Here is a 17,199-nt window from a genome sequence, read left to right as displayed (position 1 = left end):
AACCATCAGCCTAACAATGGATCATTAGCACACTGATGGCTGTTTACTGTTCACAGAGGGCTGAGTGATACTTGCAATAACAGCATTGTAAGAGGGGGACAGTTGAACCCGGAGGCCTCCACCCCTGTTTAATGATGGACGATTTCTTTTCACAAAGATGGCCTCCTTTACTCCTCTCTCAAACCATCGTTCCTCTCTGTCCAGGATGTGAACATCTTCATCCCTGAAAGAGTGACCGCTGGCCTGGAGATGAGTGTAGAATAAAACAAAGCAAAAAAATGTAGAAACGTTTCGTCTCTCATCCGAGAGACTTCCTCAGTCTGAGGTGCTGTATTCAGTTCAGTTCACACGAGAAGATGTAAAAAATGGCAAGTTGGCTTTCTTAGACTGTGAGGTCTCAGTTTCTGATAGAGGACATTTGAAAACAGAGGTGTACCGCAAACCCACCCACACAGACCAGTATTTGCAGTTTGACTCCCATCACCTTTTGGCGCACAAGTTAGGAGTCATCAAGACTCTGTACCACAGAGCAGACAGCGTCCCCACTAACTCAGGAGCCAGGCAGAAGGAGAAATCCCACACAAGACAGGCTCTAGAGCAGGGGTGGGCAATTATTTTTTCCATGGGGCCACATGAGAAACAGAAAATATTGTGGAGGGCCGGCCAAAAGGCTGATCTCAATTCTGCATAATATTAACTCTATTTCTTTATAAAAAGCTGTAAATAGCATTGTTTTGACAAGCTGGTAAGAGTATATGTTATAATTAAGCAATGAAAACATGAGGTTGCCGTCCAAAAAAATGTAATTTATTCAAGCGAATTTCCCAAACAATGGGAATGGCAATAAATCCCTAAAACAACATCATAAAAACACACAACATGTGCAAATAAAAATAACCACAATACAATTAAAATCATGCACAACTCAACCATCAAAACATCATTTAAAACTTCTTACATTTTTAAGTTGTTTTTTCTTGTTCAGTGAGAGAAATCTAGTCTCTCCTGGGCTTTAACGAGTGCATCAAAATCAGGTTGAATGTCTGAGGTGGAGATGCGAAGCACAGCTGACAGATGATCGTCAGTGAGAGATGATCTGTACCTGGATTTCGTGAACTTCATCATTGAAAATGTTTGTTCACATATGTAGGTAGAGCCAAAGAGAACCAACATCTTCTGAGCATGTCTCTTCATGTTTGGAAAGTTCTCCTCTTTGAGAGAAGAGTAGAAATCCAGTAGAGATCCTGATTTAAAGAGCTCTGCCAGTACTGCATCAGACTGCAGATCAATGAGTTCCAGCTGAACATCACTGGGTGCATTATCCACACTGCAGGTAAAGGGAGAGGAAATCATGTGCATTTCATCCTCGATTGTTCTGAGATCTTCAAATCTCCTTGAAAACTCACAATGCAATGCTCCCAACATGGATGAGTACCTGCGGAGGTGATCGGCTGATGGTGTGACTTCTTTCAGGGTTTGCATGTGAGTGAGATTGTTGCTCTCCAGTTGGCTTGAAAGAAACAGCATCTTTTTCATGAAAGCCTTCACCAGGGTGTGCATTTCATGAACAAAAAGGCCCCTGCCTTGCAGTTTGGTGTTCAGGTCATTCATCAGTGCAGTCACATCAACAGCAAATGCAAAATCTGCCATCCAGTCCTCATCTGAGAGCTCTGGGATGTCTTTGCCTTTCATCTCACAAAACTCTTGAATCTCTGTTTTCAGGTCCCAAACTCTTTTTAGCACTTTGCCCAGGCTGAGCCATCTGACAGGTGTGTGGTAGCCGATGTCACTATGCTCAGACTCATGGTCCTCCAAAAGTGCGACAAACTGTCTGTGATTCAATGCCCGTGCCCTGATGAAGTTTACTATGTTAGTAACAACATTAATAACATGGTTAATTTTTAGCACTGACTTGCACAACACATGTTGGTGTATAATACAATGCAAAAATACCAATTCCTGATCTGAGTCGATTTCAGACACTTTATCTTGCATACGTTTTAAAAGTCCCACATTTTTCCCTGTAAGATTTGGACAACCGTCCGTTGTGACACCTGCCAGTCTGTCCCATTTCAGTCCCAGTGTGTCCATGCACGCATTCACCTCCATGAAGAGATCGCCCCCTGTAGTCGTCCCTTTCATCGACCGCATTGCTGCCAGCTCCTCCGTAATCTTGAAGTCCGGCGTGATCCCGCGGACAAATACGAGTAACTGGGCTGTGTCACAGACATCACAGCTTTCGTCCAAAGCCAAGGAGAAAAAGTCAAAACTTGCCACTTCACGTTGCAGCTGAAGCTCCAGATTCCACGATATGTCCTCCACCCTTCTCGTCACGGTTCGCCTGGAGAGCGGGACTTTCTCAAATGCTTCTTTTTTTTCAGGGCATATTAAAGCTGCGGAGTCCACCAAGCACTCTTTGATAAACTCCCCCTCCGAGAATGGCTTACTGTTTTTAGCGATTTTGTGAGCTATCACAAAGCTGGTCTTGGTTGCTGCATCCCTGGATGTGTGAAGCTTGGTAAAAAAGCCTTGCTGCTTTTGCAGTTTAGCTAGCAAAGCTTCCGATGTCCGCGCCTTTTCAGCGTCAGTCATGTTCTTGTATTTCTCCCCGTGTTTCGTCTCGTAATGCCGACTCAAATTGTAGTCCTTAAACACGGCGATCTGCTCCCCGCAAACTAAACACACGGCTTTACCCCTGACTTCAGTAAATAAATACTTAGCAGTCCAATTTTTGTTGAAAACCCTGCATTCTTCATCTACCTTTCTTTTTTTAGCATAAGCAGACATTTCTGAGGGCTGAAGTCGTCTTGTGACTTGCTAGTGACAACGATCAAATCACGCGCATGTCTCAATATACGCTTTGCGTCATCATGTACGTAAATAAATAAAAAAACTTCAAAATAAAAGCATTGCAGCTTCAGTCCATGCATCAGGTAAAATAAGAAAATATGTTTATTTTGTAATTTCCAATTAACGTTGCACGGGCCGGTCAGAGTCAATCAAAGGGCCGCATGCGGCCCGGGGGCCGTACAATGCCCAGGTTTGCTCTAGAGCAATGTGGATATCCTAACTGGGCCTTCCTGAAAGCAGAGAAGAAACCCAAACAGGACTCCAGTCAGCCAACAGGTGAAAAGGAGGAACTCAGACCAGTGGTCATTCCATATGTTGAGGGAGTATCAGAGAAACTGAGACGTTTATTTTCTAAACATAACGTCCCAGTGGCTTTTAAACCCCAAAATACATTACGGCAAAGACTGGTTCATCCCAAAGACCCAGTCCCCCGACACAAACAGAGTAATATTGTGTATGTTGTTCAGTGTCAGGAGGGCTGTGATCAGTCTTACATCGGGGAAACTAAACAGCCACTGGCCAAAAGGATGGACCAGCACAGAAGATCAACATCATCAGGCCAGGACTCTGTGGTCTACACTCATCTCCAGGCCAGCGGTCACTCTTTCAGGGATGAAGATGTTCACATCCTGGACAGAGAGGAACGATGGTTTGAGATTCGATTAAAGGAGGCCATCTTTGTGAAAAGAAATCGTCCATCATTAAACAGGGGTGGAGGCCTACGTGTTCAACTGTCCCCCTCTTACAATGCTGTTATTGCTAGTATCACTCAACCCCCTGTGAATAGTAAACAGCCATCAGTGTGCTAATGATCCATTGTTAGGCTGATGGTCCTTCTTGACCATGTGAGCAGCTGGTTTTGGTTGTCAGCAGCAAACTGGTTGATCCACTCTGAGAAGGTTCTATTTAAGGCTCCAGTATACTGCCGCGTACGTACGTGTGAACGGACGTACGCGTGTACTGTACGCAGAGGGTTCAGACATGATACTCCAGCGTACACCCTGAGCAGCTGCAGAGCAGCTTCACAGACAACGGACGTTTACCTTCGGGATAAATTGAGGTCGCCGATTGGTCATTTGCTGACACGCCTTCTGGATTGATTGACAGGTCGGAAAAAAGAAAAAAGTGAGTGCTGGCAGCGTCCGCCGCAGCGGTGTTCTGTGTTTATATGTTGTTAATAAAAAGATCTTAAAAAAACAACAACAAAAAAAAAAACAGGGAGAGCTGGCTCTACAGCCCGCACATCAGACCAGCCCACCAGAAAATCTCCAGACCCTCCTGCAGCCACGCAGGACCTGAGTTTAATTCGCTCGTGACAAATTCCTTCATTTCTCACCATTTCAGTCATGGCATCAACGGAGGAGGAAGAGATCACTTGCCTCTTGGCAAAAAAACAAAAGAAAAGGCCAGATCAGGGATGAAGAAGGGGAATTTAATACATTGGTGTTGCATACAAAACAGTCCGTCACTGGGCAGTTTATTGTGCGACATCACGTACGCGTATGCGGTCGTAAAAATTGGAGCTTTGCATGGACATGCCCTGGGGGGTACGCACGTACTCTGCGTATGGACGTGCGTACCTCTGCGTATGGATGTACGCGGCAGTATACTGGGGTTAATAGACTGAGCTGAATACAGCATCTCAGACTGAGGAAGTCTCTCGGATGAGAGACGAAATGTTTCTACATTTTTTTTGCTTTGTTTTGTTTGTGTTTGTTTTTTTTGAATGTCCAGAGGACCAGATTGAACTTTTTTGGAGTAGTAGTTTTGTTTTATATGGACCATCTGATTTACAAAACTCATTATCATCTATGGACAGCACGGTGGCGCAGTTGGTAGAGCTGCTGCCTCTCGGCGAGCAGGTCGCCCCAGTTCAAATCCCGGCCGGTAGCCTTTCTGGGTGGAGTTTGCATGTTCGCTCCGTGCATGCATGGGTTTTCTCCGGGTACTCCGGTTTCCTCCCACAGACCAAAAACATGCATGTTAGGCTGATTGGTAACTCTAAATTGTCCCTAGGTGTGAGTGAGAGAGAGTGAATGGTTGTTTGTCCCGTTTGTCTCTATGGATCCCTGTGATGGACTTGCGACCTGTCCAGGGTGTCCTCTGCCTTTCACACAGTGATGGCTGGACATGGGCACCAGTGACCCCTGCGACCCGAAAAGGAAGAAGCAGGTAAAGATAATGGATGGATGGATTATCATCAAATAAACAATTGGAATTAAAACATTTGCCGCACAAACCCACTTCATAGGACCTTGATGTTACGACTTAAAATGCTTTTCTTTCAACTAATGCAAATAAGTTGAAACCGTGCTGTGATTTCTTCTAGTGCCTTTCCTGCTATTAGGTGGATTATTTCCAGTAGTAACAACTACTGTTCAGGAGGACAAGTGCAATAAATGGAGCTCAGCTAATGTGCTCGTATGATTAGCAGTTCTAATGATTAGCAGTTCTAATGATTAGCAGTTCTACTATGCTGATGCCTTGAACAATGCTTGGTTATAATCTGTGCCAATGCATTCACAGAGCAAACTGGTTTAAAGTAACACAGATACTCAACAACTTGTCAGTTTCATGTGTACTAAACTCTGAGAAAACGGTATGTTAAAAGGTTACTTGGTTATTTTTTTAGCTAATAGATTACATTGTTATTTGTACGATTTGTGTTTTAATTGCCTTACTAAGAAAGGAACTCACATCGGGCACAAAATTACGTAAATAACTGCTGAAAAGACTTCTTGATCATCAGTCTGACATCTTCAGCAGTGAGATCAGTTCCTCCTATACTAAAACAGTCAGACCAGACCCAGAATGAAGATCTTAAACGAATAGACCTGGACGATTAAATCAAGAACAATGAATGGAACTGAGACAATTTCTGCGGTGCTGCTTGTTCTTTCATCTTACAGGAAAAGTTCTCTGTTGGTGATGATGATGATTTTGAAAAATAAATCAAAAGCAGTCAGCAATACTTCCTCATTTTGCTATTGATTTTCTCTTGCCCTTAAAATTAATGCATCTAACTTTGGTCGAATGACCCATACCAAGCAGTTTTGTAAATAGCTCAAATGTAAATATACTTTAATTTATTCTTTACAAACATACCCAAAAGGTTTCAAAGGGACAAGTTTTAATGTGAGACGATGAAAAGCATAGTAACTAAAAAAAAAAACATTATAAAAGCTCTAAGAAAAATCAGCAAATAATGCTTACTGAATTTTCTTAGAGGTTTCATAATAGTTAAATGTGTAGCATGTTTGTAGTGAAGTCAAAAATTTGTCAATGTGTTTAGAAATTACCCAAAATTAATATATGCTTTTGTGGTTAGGGTATGTGTGGGATGATGAAAGAGTCTGTGTAGGGCAAGTGTAGCTCTTGAGCTCCAGTTTCAAGCACTGTCTAAGAACCTTTCCACTACTAAAGACATTTGTGGTTTTGTAGTAACGCTGCTTCAGTTTCTCTTTAAAGTGAAGTCAGTGGTTTATCATCTCTGTTTTAATATTCCAGTTGTAAGAATCATATTAAAATATAGATTGTTTATAATGTTTTATGATTTTTTAAAAGATGTGTACTGGAGTTGATGAAGACATCCAAGGCCTGAATATAAATATCAAGTTGATGTTTTTGTAAAAAAAAAAAAAATCTGATTTTGCATTTTTCTTCTTTGTGTGCTTCTTCTCAGGCATACATCAGTATTTTGTACCTGAAACCAAGGACGCAGGTCATACTGAGAGGGAAGAAAATTCTGCCCAAGCTGGTGTCAAAAAGTCTGACTCACATTGAACATGACGTGTACAAACCCCAGTTCAGTGTATCCTTAAACATTTATTCATTTACAAACAGAAAGTAAAAATTTATTGGCTCTTTGTAAAGAAAAAAATAGAAGTATTTTTAACTGGTATTTATCAAGGCAGTACACTTTTTTACGAAATTTTTAGCCACCAGGAACAATTTGGGGGCTCGTCCGGGATCTGAACTTGAGATCGCTTTTGGACTTGATTTAATTTACAGAAGTCTTCACTCATTGATCATCACCTTGATGAACCAATTTTGGGTTTATTCAGTTAAATACAAAATAAAACTAATTTTTGATTGCTGTAACTTGGTGTGCAGCCTCCCTCTTTTGCTGCATCTTTGATCAAGTTGAAAAAAATTGGTGGCTCGTCACAGATTTGAACCCAGGACCTCTTCCTGAGTCCAGGGATTTCATTATAAAAAGTGAATTCACAAGGCTGATGTGATCAATACTAAACAACCCAGCCACACCTGCTGGGTACGGATACACAGAACACAATGACAAAGAGCAGATGTTCCAGTCTAGAGGTGCAGTGTCATTGCAGACCAATTTAGGATTATGAGTACTTAAAACACACACTAGCTTTTTGTGTACCGTAAATGTTTCATGGTTTTCAGTGTTTTTTGAAAAACTTACTCTGAGTTGTTATCCTTAACTGGTGTTTGTCAGAAAGAGAAGGTGAAGGTGACTTTTGGCTTTAACCCTAAAAGGAAAGAGCACTTTGGAATCATGATGTACCACAAGAACCGACTTATTAAGGCCTATGAGAAAGTGGGCTGCCAGCTCAAGGTAGAGTAACAAAAGATTATTTTGCACTTGTATACTCAAAATGTAAAGACCTGACTACTGGCGCTTCATTGTTGTTATTTTTTATTCTTAACCAGGCCTCAGGGCAAAGAATAGGAATTGGTGTCGTAGGCATCATTGAATGCAACTTTCTCAAACCTGCTCACAACAAGCAAGACTTTGAGTACACTAAAGAATACAGGTACAGTACAAAGAAAGTAACCTATCCAAATGGCAGAAGTATTGGTATCTGAAGTACCGTATGTTTTGGCCTATAAGTCACAGTTTTTTTGCATAAATTATATGCCCTGCGACTTATACACCAAAGTGACTTATTTATGGAATTTTTCCCATATTTATAAACCATTTTTGGCTGAGATATGACCGTTTTCATTAATTCTGACAGAAAATATTGAACACTACCATTTTCAGCTGCTAGATGGCACTCGAGTAGTATGGCATGCTTTTGTGTCATGTAATAAGTAAAAGTGGCTATTAATGACACAGTTGGCTTGCCATAGCCTTCCACCTTTGTCCAGCTCACTTGGAGCAACCGTTAAATCAGCTTCATTTTGCTGTGCTGTTCTGGCAAAATGCAGCTAATTTGACCAGTGAAGTGCATTTATTAAGTAAAAGTTCAACTGAGACACACCTTTGCTATAATGTCAAGCAAAAAAATAATTGTTTTAGGTGCTTATCTTGTTAAATTTCGTAGAAATGCGCAGCGTTTCTCCTTCCTGATTTCCTCCCAGTCTGCGCGCTCCCGAAGCACCAGGGCAGTTAATACTTTTGAAATGCAGCTGATTTGACCATTAAAGTCCTTTTATTAAGTAAAAGTTCAACTGAAACACACCTTTACTATAAAGTCGAACAAACACATAATTGCTTTTAGGTGTTTATCTTGTTAAATTTTGAAGAAATGCACAGTGACTCGTCCCTCTGCTTGCGCCCGCTTCTGCGAGTCTGGTTTTGAAATACAGCTGATCTGATCATTAAAGTGCATTTATTAAGCAAAAGTTAGACAGAGACACACCTTTACTATAATTTCGAGCAAATAAATAATTGTTTATAAGTGTTATTTTTGGCAAATTCTTGTTAAAAAGTCCTCTTGTGCACGCTCCCGCAGCCGCCATTTGGCAACCACACAATTTTTGGCACAACACCGGTCCACATTTCCGGGTTGTCAGCAGTGACGCGTAACAAACGCGATGCATCAGTGGTGACTAATAATAGATGCAACTTATACGGCGAAGTGACGTATTTATGGATTTTTCCACTTTATTAGACATATTTGAACTGATGCGACATATAGGGCGGTGAGATGTGTACGGCGGAAAATACGGTAGTTTAATTGGATTTCAACAACACGTTTAACCAAACGTTTTCCCCATTTCCTCGGTAGGATTTTACTTGTGTTTTTGAATTTATCAAATTGAGGAAAAACTAGTAAAAACATTAACTGTTGTTTCATTTTTCGGCTCTCAAGACTCACCCTGGGCGCTTTGGGCCTAAAGCTCAACGATTACTGGAAAGAGGTGATGGAGAAGAGAGCCAGAGAGCGAGAGTTTCAGTCTCTAGAAAAAGATGACAATGAAACTCAGGAATGCACCAACACGTGAGTATTTGTTTTGTCTCACAGTTATGCAAGTGATTTATATTCTGCTTTTTATGTACAAATGCTGTCATAACTTGGCTCTAATATTTCTTGTGCTTTAGTGAAATTTCATGTTACACCTCGTGCCATTCTTTACAGGCTGTGTGTTGACGGGATAAAACTTTAGTGCTGCTGCACTGATGCATATCACTTCCCATACCTCATTTTTCAATGCTCAGTCCAGTCCTGTTAAAATAATAACTGAGAAGCAAATACAGAGACAGTTAGAGCTGAGATTTAGTTACAACACAGGTAAATATTTTACAGCTGGTTCTGTTTACTGCACCTCCAAACATTTAGGAAGATTGTTGGTAGGATGATGAGTGATATGTGAGCGGGGAGATGGGGATTTGGAAAGAGGGTCTCGGTGGCTAAATGGGACACGTTTCAGACAGAAAAGTGGAATTAAGCGTCCACTCTCATAAATCGGGGGCATTTTATGAGAGCAACAACAGGTTTATAGAGCTCAACAGGACCCATGCATTGAGGTGATAGTTTCCTGGAGGTAGTTTTAGAAGGCAGAAGTCTTTCTTTGTTATTAGGTGTGTATTTAAGGACCTGAATACCTTAGCAGTCCACCAACAACTGTTTTCTAAATGGAAGAAATACAGTTTCTTCAGTTTAAATAAAACTGCACAGATAGCGCGGACGTTTCCTTCCTCCTTTGGGCTGTCAGCTATTTTGGCTTATTGCCTGGGGAACATTTATATTGGGACAAACTGGTCTGTCCCAATATAAACACCAGATGAGAAACTAGTAAACCAAGTCTGTGTCATCCTCAAGCAGGACAGGGTGAATCCAAAAACACAACACACTGTGCTGGTTGACCCACTTGGCCTGGCTGTTGGTCTGAGGATGAAGCCCCAGAGACAAACTTACTGGGCTTCCCATAAACAAGTGAGAGTTTCAAATGAACTGTTTTTGAGAAATAACTTGGTGTTACAGCTGTTAGTCCTCAGAATGCCCATTTTGCCTAAACCATTAAAACAAGAGAGTCAATGGCAGGTGGGATTAGCCAGAGAGACTGTGATACAGCATGAGGTCTTTATAAAAGTGTTCGTAAATGTGGCTGTTGTTTTACCATCAGAAGAGTTGATCATTTTGCTGCTGCCAACAAAGCAGCTGTCTAACAAGTTTTGCAACATTTGTCAGATATCATTGACAATCTACACACAGCGGCTTCACCACTTCACCCTGTTCTGTGTTTTGAACAATACTGCATGCTCTTCTAAGCTGTGATTTATCTCAAGAATAATCTGCATTCTGATCAAGCACAAAGTGATCTAAAAAAATTACAGGAAAGGCTGTGGTCGAAAGCTGCTTCAGCTCATACAGTGACATATGCTCTAACAATCAGGGCATAGAAATCTATAGGTAAAATATAGTAATGGTATTTTGGTCGGGACATATTGCGGGAAATAAAATGCCAATAAATCCACAAAAATACATTTTATAATTCTTAGAATCCAGCTCAGAATAAAGAGTTTTATTCCAGGACTAATTTGGAGGATGGATAGTTTTTAACTTGATTCAAGGCTTTGCTTGTCTTCCAAGCAAACTTAATTTTAATCTTCAAATTGTTACTTTAAAGTTACCATATTAAAATAAAGTTGTGTTGTAAAAATTTAAATGTTGTAGTTTTTATCTTCACCTGGCTTTTAACTGTGTTCCTCAAGGTGTAAAAGCCACTGAGCGTCATGTTTGGTACAAACAGAGAACTCAAATTGCAGAACCAAACTCAGAAAACTCAAAGGTAAAAGTAAAGACCTGTCATTTATTTACAAAAAAAATAAAATAAAAAGCTGAAGATGCAGCAAAAATATACACTAGAAAAATCCTAGTAAAGACTTGAAGGGGAACAAAACACGACTGGCTTGAAAACACAATGCATGACAACACTTAAAAAAAAAAAAAAAAACAGAAGCTTTATAGGGAAACTAATGAGAGAGAAATGATAACAGCTGGGGGGAGACAATGAGGATCAGGTGGGAGTGGGAGGGGAAGGGGCTGAACTACATGAGGGCGAAAACACTGGGAAAGCTGAAACACAAGCAAAACAAGATACCAAAATGACACAGTACTCAAAAAGTAACACAAAAGACACGGATCATGACACTGAGGAAATGAAAGCAACGTGCTAACAAGCCAACATGATGCACATCACTTCAAATCTGTCTCACCCAGGCGCTTGTCAGGTCTAAGAAATGTGAAAATAGATGCTTTTTATTCAGTTTAAATAAAAGCTTAGAATTCTACCGCCTCTGCAACCAACTCAGAGCACATTTAAAATTAAGCTACAACGGAAAATAAAGATCCAGCTGAATTTCTTCGTTCGTGCAGCTGCAGAGGAGATGCGTTCAGCTGCAAAAATCCAACTTTGTTAATTCTAAGCAAAATCTCTGGTGAATGAATTGTAACTCTGTTCACCTTCAGTTCTGTGGTTGCATTTACAGGGATTTGTTGTGGTTGCAGTGTGAGGAATGTCTGAAATGGCGAAGCATCCCCGCAAACCATTACAAAGTTGCTCCCGACAGCTGGGATTGCAGCCAGAATCCTAATTCACGATACAGGTGCGCATTTTTAATACTTTTAAAATTATTGTTAAAGTATTGCATTTATAATGAACTAATATAGCCTAATACATAAATTATTTGAAGTAATGCAGAAGCTGGTGATGTTTTGCTTTTGCCACATTCAGATTAATAATCCACTGGTATGAGATAGAAAAATTTAATAATTCAAGATCATTTTGTTGTCACATTTTCTGTGCAGATGTTGAAACTCTTGAGTATCCCTGCTTCCTTCTGTGTCCCTGCTGTCCATAAGAGTTTCTACAGTAATAAGCAAACGATTATGTTGCTCATGTCTCTTAGATATATGTTTGAATTAAAAGCATTAAGCCATCACATATGTCAGTTGTTCAACTGATCCTGAGCAGTGTTTTGACTCGCTTGCTGGGTCTCTTTGTATTTGTAGAAGCTGCTCATCACCAGAGGAACCAGAGGAGGGTGAGAAACTGTTGACACCCAGCTACCAGAAAAACTACAAGAAACTGTAAATCCCTATTTCTCTAAACCTCTAACACAAACTTTTTACACAGCCTTTCTTCCTGCACGCCGTTGTGTCTTTTACATGGTTTACATGATGTTTTGTGGCTTCCAGCTATTAGTCTCATCCACTTGAATTTAATGCTTTTTGTCTGACAAAGTGCATTTCTGGCAAGCTAAGAAACATCAAAATTTAACAATACTTAGAAATTAATAAGATTGTGAATTTTACCATGTTAAAACAGCTCTTATTTTCCTCTAGTAACATTAAAGGGAGAGCTCAGCTATTTAAAAACAGGTTTCTGTGGAAATGTTGTGAACAATTAACATCTTACCTGTTGCAGATCTCTCTTTAAATCACCTCAAGTTGGAGAAATAGTTTAATTCTGTATGTAACAATGAGCCAGCAGCAAAGTGGATTGCTACAGCATTAAAAAAATTATAACCACTAAAAAAAAAAAATTATAATTGAAATTAATAGAACATGCAAACGCTGTTTTATCAACCTTTTTGCTGCAGTCATTTTTCACATTACATGTTTATTTTGATAGAAATAATATGATATTTTTGCTACAAGTTCATCCAGGCTACAAATACCAACTTCTGTTGCTATTTTGATTTACAAAAAACATGATTTCTGTTTGAACAGCCTTCAAGAAATAGCCAGTGAGTTGTCATTTTAGTCTAAAACTTTTTTTTTTTTTTTCAAAACTGAGGCCGTGTGAAGCTGTCTACAGCAAATAAAACAACTAGAATGTTCCTGGAGAAGTTTTGATGGGGACTGCCATGTGGCCATTTTAAATTTTTGATTTGACAGTATGTGTTTGGGTTCACTGTCAGCAACCACCTTAACAAATTTCAGTTCAAAATGACAAAACATCAATGAGTTAGTCTTTTTTTTTAAGCTATGGTGACCATCTTGGATTCTTTTGTACGTGATGGGGAAGGTTCTCAGCTATAAACACACCAAATTTCAGCTCTATGTGTAAAAATAGCTGAGTTAAAGCCATTTAAATGTAGCTTTGGCAACCATCTTGAATTATTATTTTTTATTCATTATTTATTGGCCATTGCTCTCAGCTAAATTTCAGACTAATATCTCTACAAATGGCTGATTTACAGCATTTTTCCTTTTTAGCTCAGGTGGCCATCTTGGCTATTTGATTTGCAAGCCAGAGTATGAAAAATTTGTGATAATAATAGTGTCTTTGTTTGCAAACTACATCACCATGGTAATTCGAAATGCCAATAAAAGTAATAGCACACATCACGGCACTGAGCCGGTCGTTTTGATATAACATTTGTGGGGGTACCCATTGTGGTTCGGGCTGCATTAAAGTTGACGGTAGAGTAAGATGTAAAGTTAAGAAAACCTTGTCAGGTGGATAATAATAGGTGCTGCCTTACTAGGCCGTCCCCAATAATTATACACACACTTTCCACAGAACCCTATCAAAAAAGATCTGAACTATTTCTTTAAGAGATCAAAAAGCTTGTTTCAGACAGAGAATGAACCTTCGGCTACATAAAAACACAGAATTAATTATATTAGGACTTTTAGAAGTGTCATTATATTTTCTACTGTTAGAATGCCTTAAAAAGGAAACAGGAATTCAACTTTATTGTTCTTCTGTTATGAATTAGCAATTAATAAATCACTTTGACTCGCTTGCTTTACTAGTTTATTGATCATTAGACACTATTATCCAGCTACTTGCTAAGTTGTGTGAGCTGAAAACTTGACAAATAAGCAGAATTTAATTTAAATGATCATCATTGATTATCATGATTCAATCTTTTTTTCTGTAGTTTTTCTTCATCAAGGTCGTTTTGTTGTTACAGCGAGCTGTCCAAGCGGAGAAAACAGGAACATTTACTAGAGGTATGTTGTATGTTTGGCTACAGTTTTGCTCAATTTTTGTAAAATAAAATAAAATTTGAGAGTCCATGCCTGTTTTGCAGTGCAAGGAGCAGACGGCTACACATCAAATCTTGCCAGAGAGTTCATCCGATCCTTTGCGGCCTTTGTGTCCGTCCACACACAGACCTGAACTTACGACCTCAATCAGTCAAAGCAACTTGCAGGAAAAGAGACTCGAACATGAGGACACAGACACACATGTCCTGTCAGATCCCCACAAAGACACACACGCAAACGATGACGACGGTGCACAGTTGGACGCACACTCAAAAGAGAAAACTTCTGGAAAGGATGAAGTCGTCACGGAATCCGATGAATTCGAGCAAGAAGGAGCAGACGTGGAAAACGACCGGAGGTCTGAAAGCACAAGGAGAGACACATCAAAGGAAGTGGAGGAGAAGGAGGAGGAGCAGCGCGCAGACATGTTAAGGTGGGGGACGATCAGGGTACAGTCACAAGAAGAGCAACAACAGTCACTGCTTCATTTGAGAAGAGACCGACATATGAGAAATGCTTGGTTCAAAGAAAAGCATTAACTGCTAGAAAATGTTAAAATATTGGGATTTAAGTTAAAAACTGGGGGAAAAGTTTGGGGCCATTGTCAATACGGTTCTAAAAATATCTGTAACTGACTTTTCTTTGCGTTCTGTAGCCACAAGAGGAAGCCTGAATCTTTATTTAACCACGCAACAAAGAAGCGCTGGAGAGGGTACCAGCCTGACTCAGAGAACAGCCCCGAGGATTTGCATCATGGGAAACAAACAAACAGGTTCAAGATGAGCAGCAGCCAGGCGGAGACTGTGCAGCAAATCTCAACCAGCCACACCTGGACCTACTCGCCCCTCGCCACCCAGACTGGGGTCGTGTCCCCGCTGAGCAGAACGGAGGGGCTGCAGAGCAGGACGCAGCCCTCAGAGGGAGGTGACCGGGAGGCTAAAGTGCAGAAGCTGGCTTCTCTGGAGCGGGAGGCTCAGAGGCTGCGGAGCCTTCTAGGTTTGGAGGTCCCAAAAACGACTCAAGGAACGATGACAGAGGATTTAACCGAGACGCCAAAACAGAAGCTGTTAATAAAGACTGCGTCCACAACGAGCAGGGAGGTCAGCTGCCAAACGGTCACGGCTGAGGTCAGTGCAGTTCAGGATAATAAATGACAACTAGAGAAATTACAGTTCCTGCAGTGTGAATGCTTATGGTTGAAGAATTTGCAGAAAACCAGCTGAAATAATTTTAAAAATTGCTGGATTGCAGCTGAAATTGAAGAACAGGTCTAAATTAGCAGAAGAATGCAGAAATAACACATATTTTCTGAATTAGGTTTAAATAAGCAAAAATGGGCACAAAGATAGAAAATTAGCTATTAAAAGGTTGAAATTAGCAACAACAACTAAAAACAGCTGAAAGTAGCTGAAAAGGCAGAAAAAAGCTTAATCAACCAGAAAGAAGCAGAAAGAGTTGAAATGAGCTAAAACAAATGTGGAATTAGCTGGAAAAAGCTAAAATTAGCATAAACAGCTAAATAGTAGCTGAAATAGCATAAAATACTGAAACGAGCAGCAAAATGCTGAAATGAGCACAATAAGCTAAAATTAGCAGAAAGACGTTAATTAAGGCTGAAAGTATCTGAAATTACATTTCAGCACCAAAAAAAAAAAAGAAACTGTCCTGATGACCTGACTGAAAATTGTTGGATTGTATACCTGGATTACTGAGCATGGACTTTGTTGGTTTTGAACCAGTTTGACACGACTGCCGATGAGGGAGAGGGCCGGCACTGGAGGATGGGGCGTGCCAAAGAGACCATCTAAGCACCAACATAACTGGTTTGTTCCACTTTGGAGTAAGCTGTTGGGGGAAGAATCAGTTTTATGTTGTGTGTTTCCTTGACTGATGAAGCCTTCTGGACGGAAGGTGAAACGTTTCAGCACAAAAAAAAAGAAAGAAACTGTCCAGATGACCTGACTGAAAATTGTTGTTTTGTATACCTGGATTATTGAGCATGGACTTTGTTGGTATCAGAAATTACCACAAAAAACTTATATTTATCTGGAAACAACTTAAATTAGCTAAAAGCAAATGCTAAGAAGGTAGCTGAAAAGGTGGAACAAGGTTAAATTAGCAGAAGAAAGCAGAAAGAACACATTTGCTCAATTGGGCTGAAAAAAGCAGAAATGAGCACAAAAAAGTAGAAATTATCTGAAAAAGTTTAAGTTAGCAAAATACTGCTGACAATCAGCTATAAAGGCAGAAATAAGCTTAAATTGCCAGAAGGAAGTGGAGAGAGAACATTTTTGCCGAATAAGTCTGAAAAAAAGTTGAAATTAGCATAAAAGCAGCTAAATAGTAGCTGAAATATCAGAAAAAGCTGAAACTAGCAGAAATAAGATGAAAGGAGCATAACAAGCTGAAATTAGCAGAAACAATTTAGAAGAAGCCCAAAAATGTTTTAGTTAGTAGAAAGCATCTGAAAGGGCCAGAACAGCTGAAATTAGCTGAAAATAGCTGAAAAAAGTTTAAATTTGCACAAAGGAAGCTGAAAGAAGTGGAACCAGAACAAAATGTGAAAGGAGCAGCAAAAGGTTGTAAACAGATCAAAAGATTTGAAAGATGTAAAATGAGCTCTATTCATTTTCTATGAGGACAAATTGACCGAAAAGGCTAAATATTTCAAAAAGCTAAAGTTGCACCAATACCAAAAGTCATCGCACCCTTCTCCTGAACGAGCTGAACATTTTGTTGAAATGGTACAAAAATTGTGGAATGAGAAAGATGTAAAAAAAAAACATACGGAAGACAAATGATCACAGATCACAATAGTGTGAATGATTCAGAAGCATTCACATAAATATAAATGGTAAATGGACTGTATTTATACAGCGCCTTTCCATCTTATCAAGATACTCAATGCTGTTTACAACACAATCTGTGCCCTCGTTTACCCATTCATACAGAACTCTACTAGATCTCTACAAAGAATAATCAGAGCTTTATCACTTTCATACACTGATGGCACACACGTTGGAGGCAATGAGGGGTTCATTGTCTTGCTCAGGGACACTTGGGCACGTGACTGCTGGTGGAATCGAACCCCCAACTCTTGCATTATAGGACGACTGCTCTAACCACTCAGCCACAACCGCCCCAAAAT

General features: G+C 40.0%; 1 protein-coding gene across 1 annotated transcript in view; it reads left to right on the top strand.

The window, feature by feature from the left end:
* zgc:152774 (uncharacterized protein LOC553526 homolog) overlaps positions 1-17,199 on the top strand; it is a 41,293-nt gene that overhangs the window by 8,635 nt on the left and 15,459 nt on the right. The window contains exons 7-15 of the mRNA XM_037675529.1: positions 6,533-6,661; positions 7,316-7,435; positions 7,531-7,634; positions 8,919-9,047; positions 11,540-11,656; positions 12,063-12,140; positions 13,976-14,015; positions 14,096-14,484; positions 14,707-15,178. Coding sequence (XP_037531457.1) covers positions 6,533-6,661; positions 7,316-7,435; positions 7,531-7,634; positions 8,919-9,047; positions 11,540-11,656; positions 12,063-12,140; positions 13,976-14,015; positions 14,096-14,484; positions 14,707-15,178 — 1,578 coding nt within the window. The remainder of the gene's footprint in view (positions 1-6,532; positions 6,662-7,315; positions 7,436-7,530; positions 7,635-8,918; positions 9,048-11,539; positions 11,657-12,062; positions 12,141-13,975; positions 14,016-14,095; positions 14,485-14,706; positions 15,179-17,199) is intronic.

The sequence above is a fragment of the Nematolebias whitei genome, chromosome 4 (assembly GCF_014905685.2).
Source record: "Nematolebias whitei isolate Nwh7 chromosome 4, NemWhi1, whole genome shotgun sequence".
NCBI classification, from domain to species: Eukaryota; Metazoa; Chordata; class Actinopteri; order Cyprinodontiformes; family Rivulidae; genus Nematolebias; species Nematolebias whitei.
The sequence above is the reverse complement of the archived record's forward strand: the minus strand, read 5'-3'. Positions and strand labels throughout refer to the sequence as shown.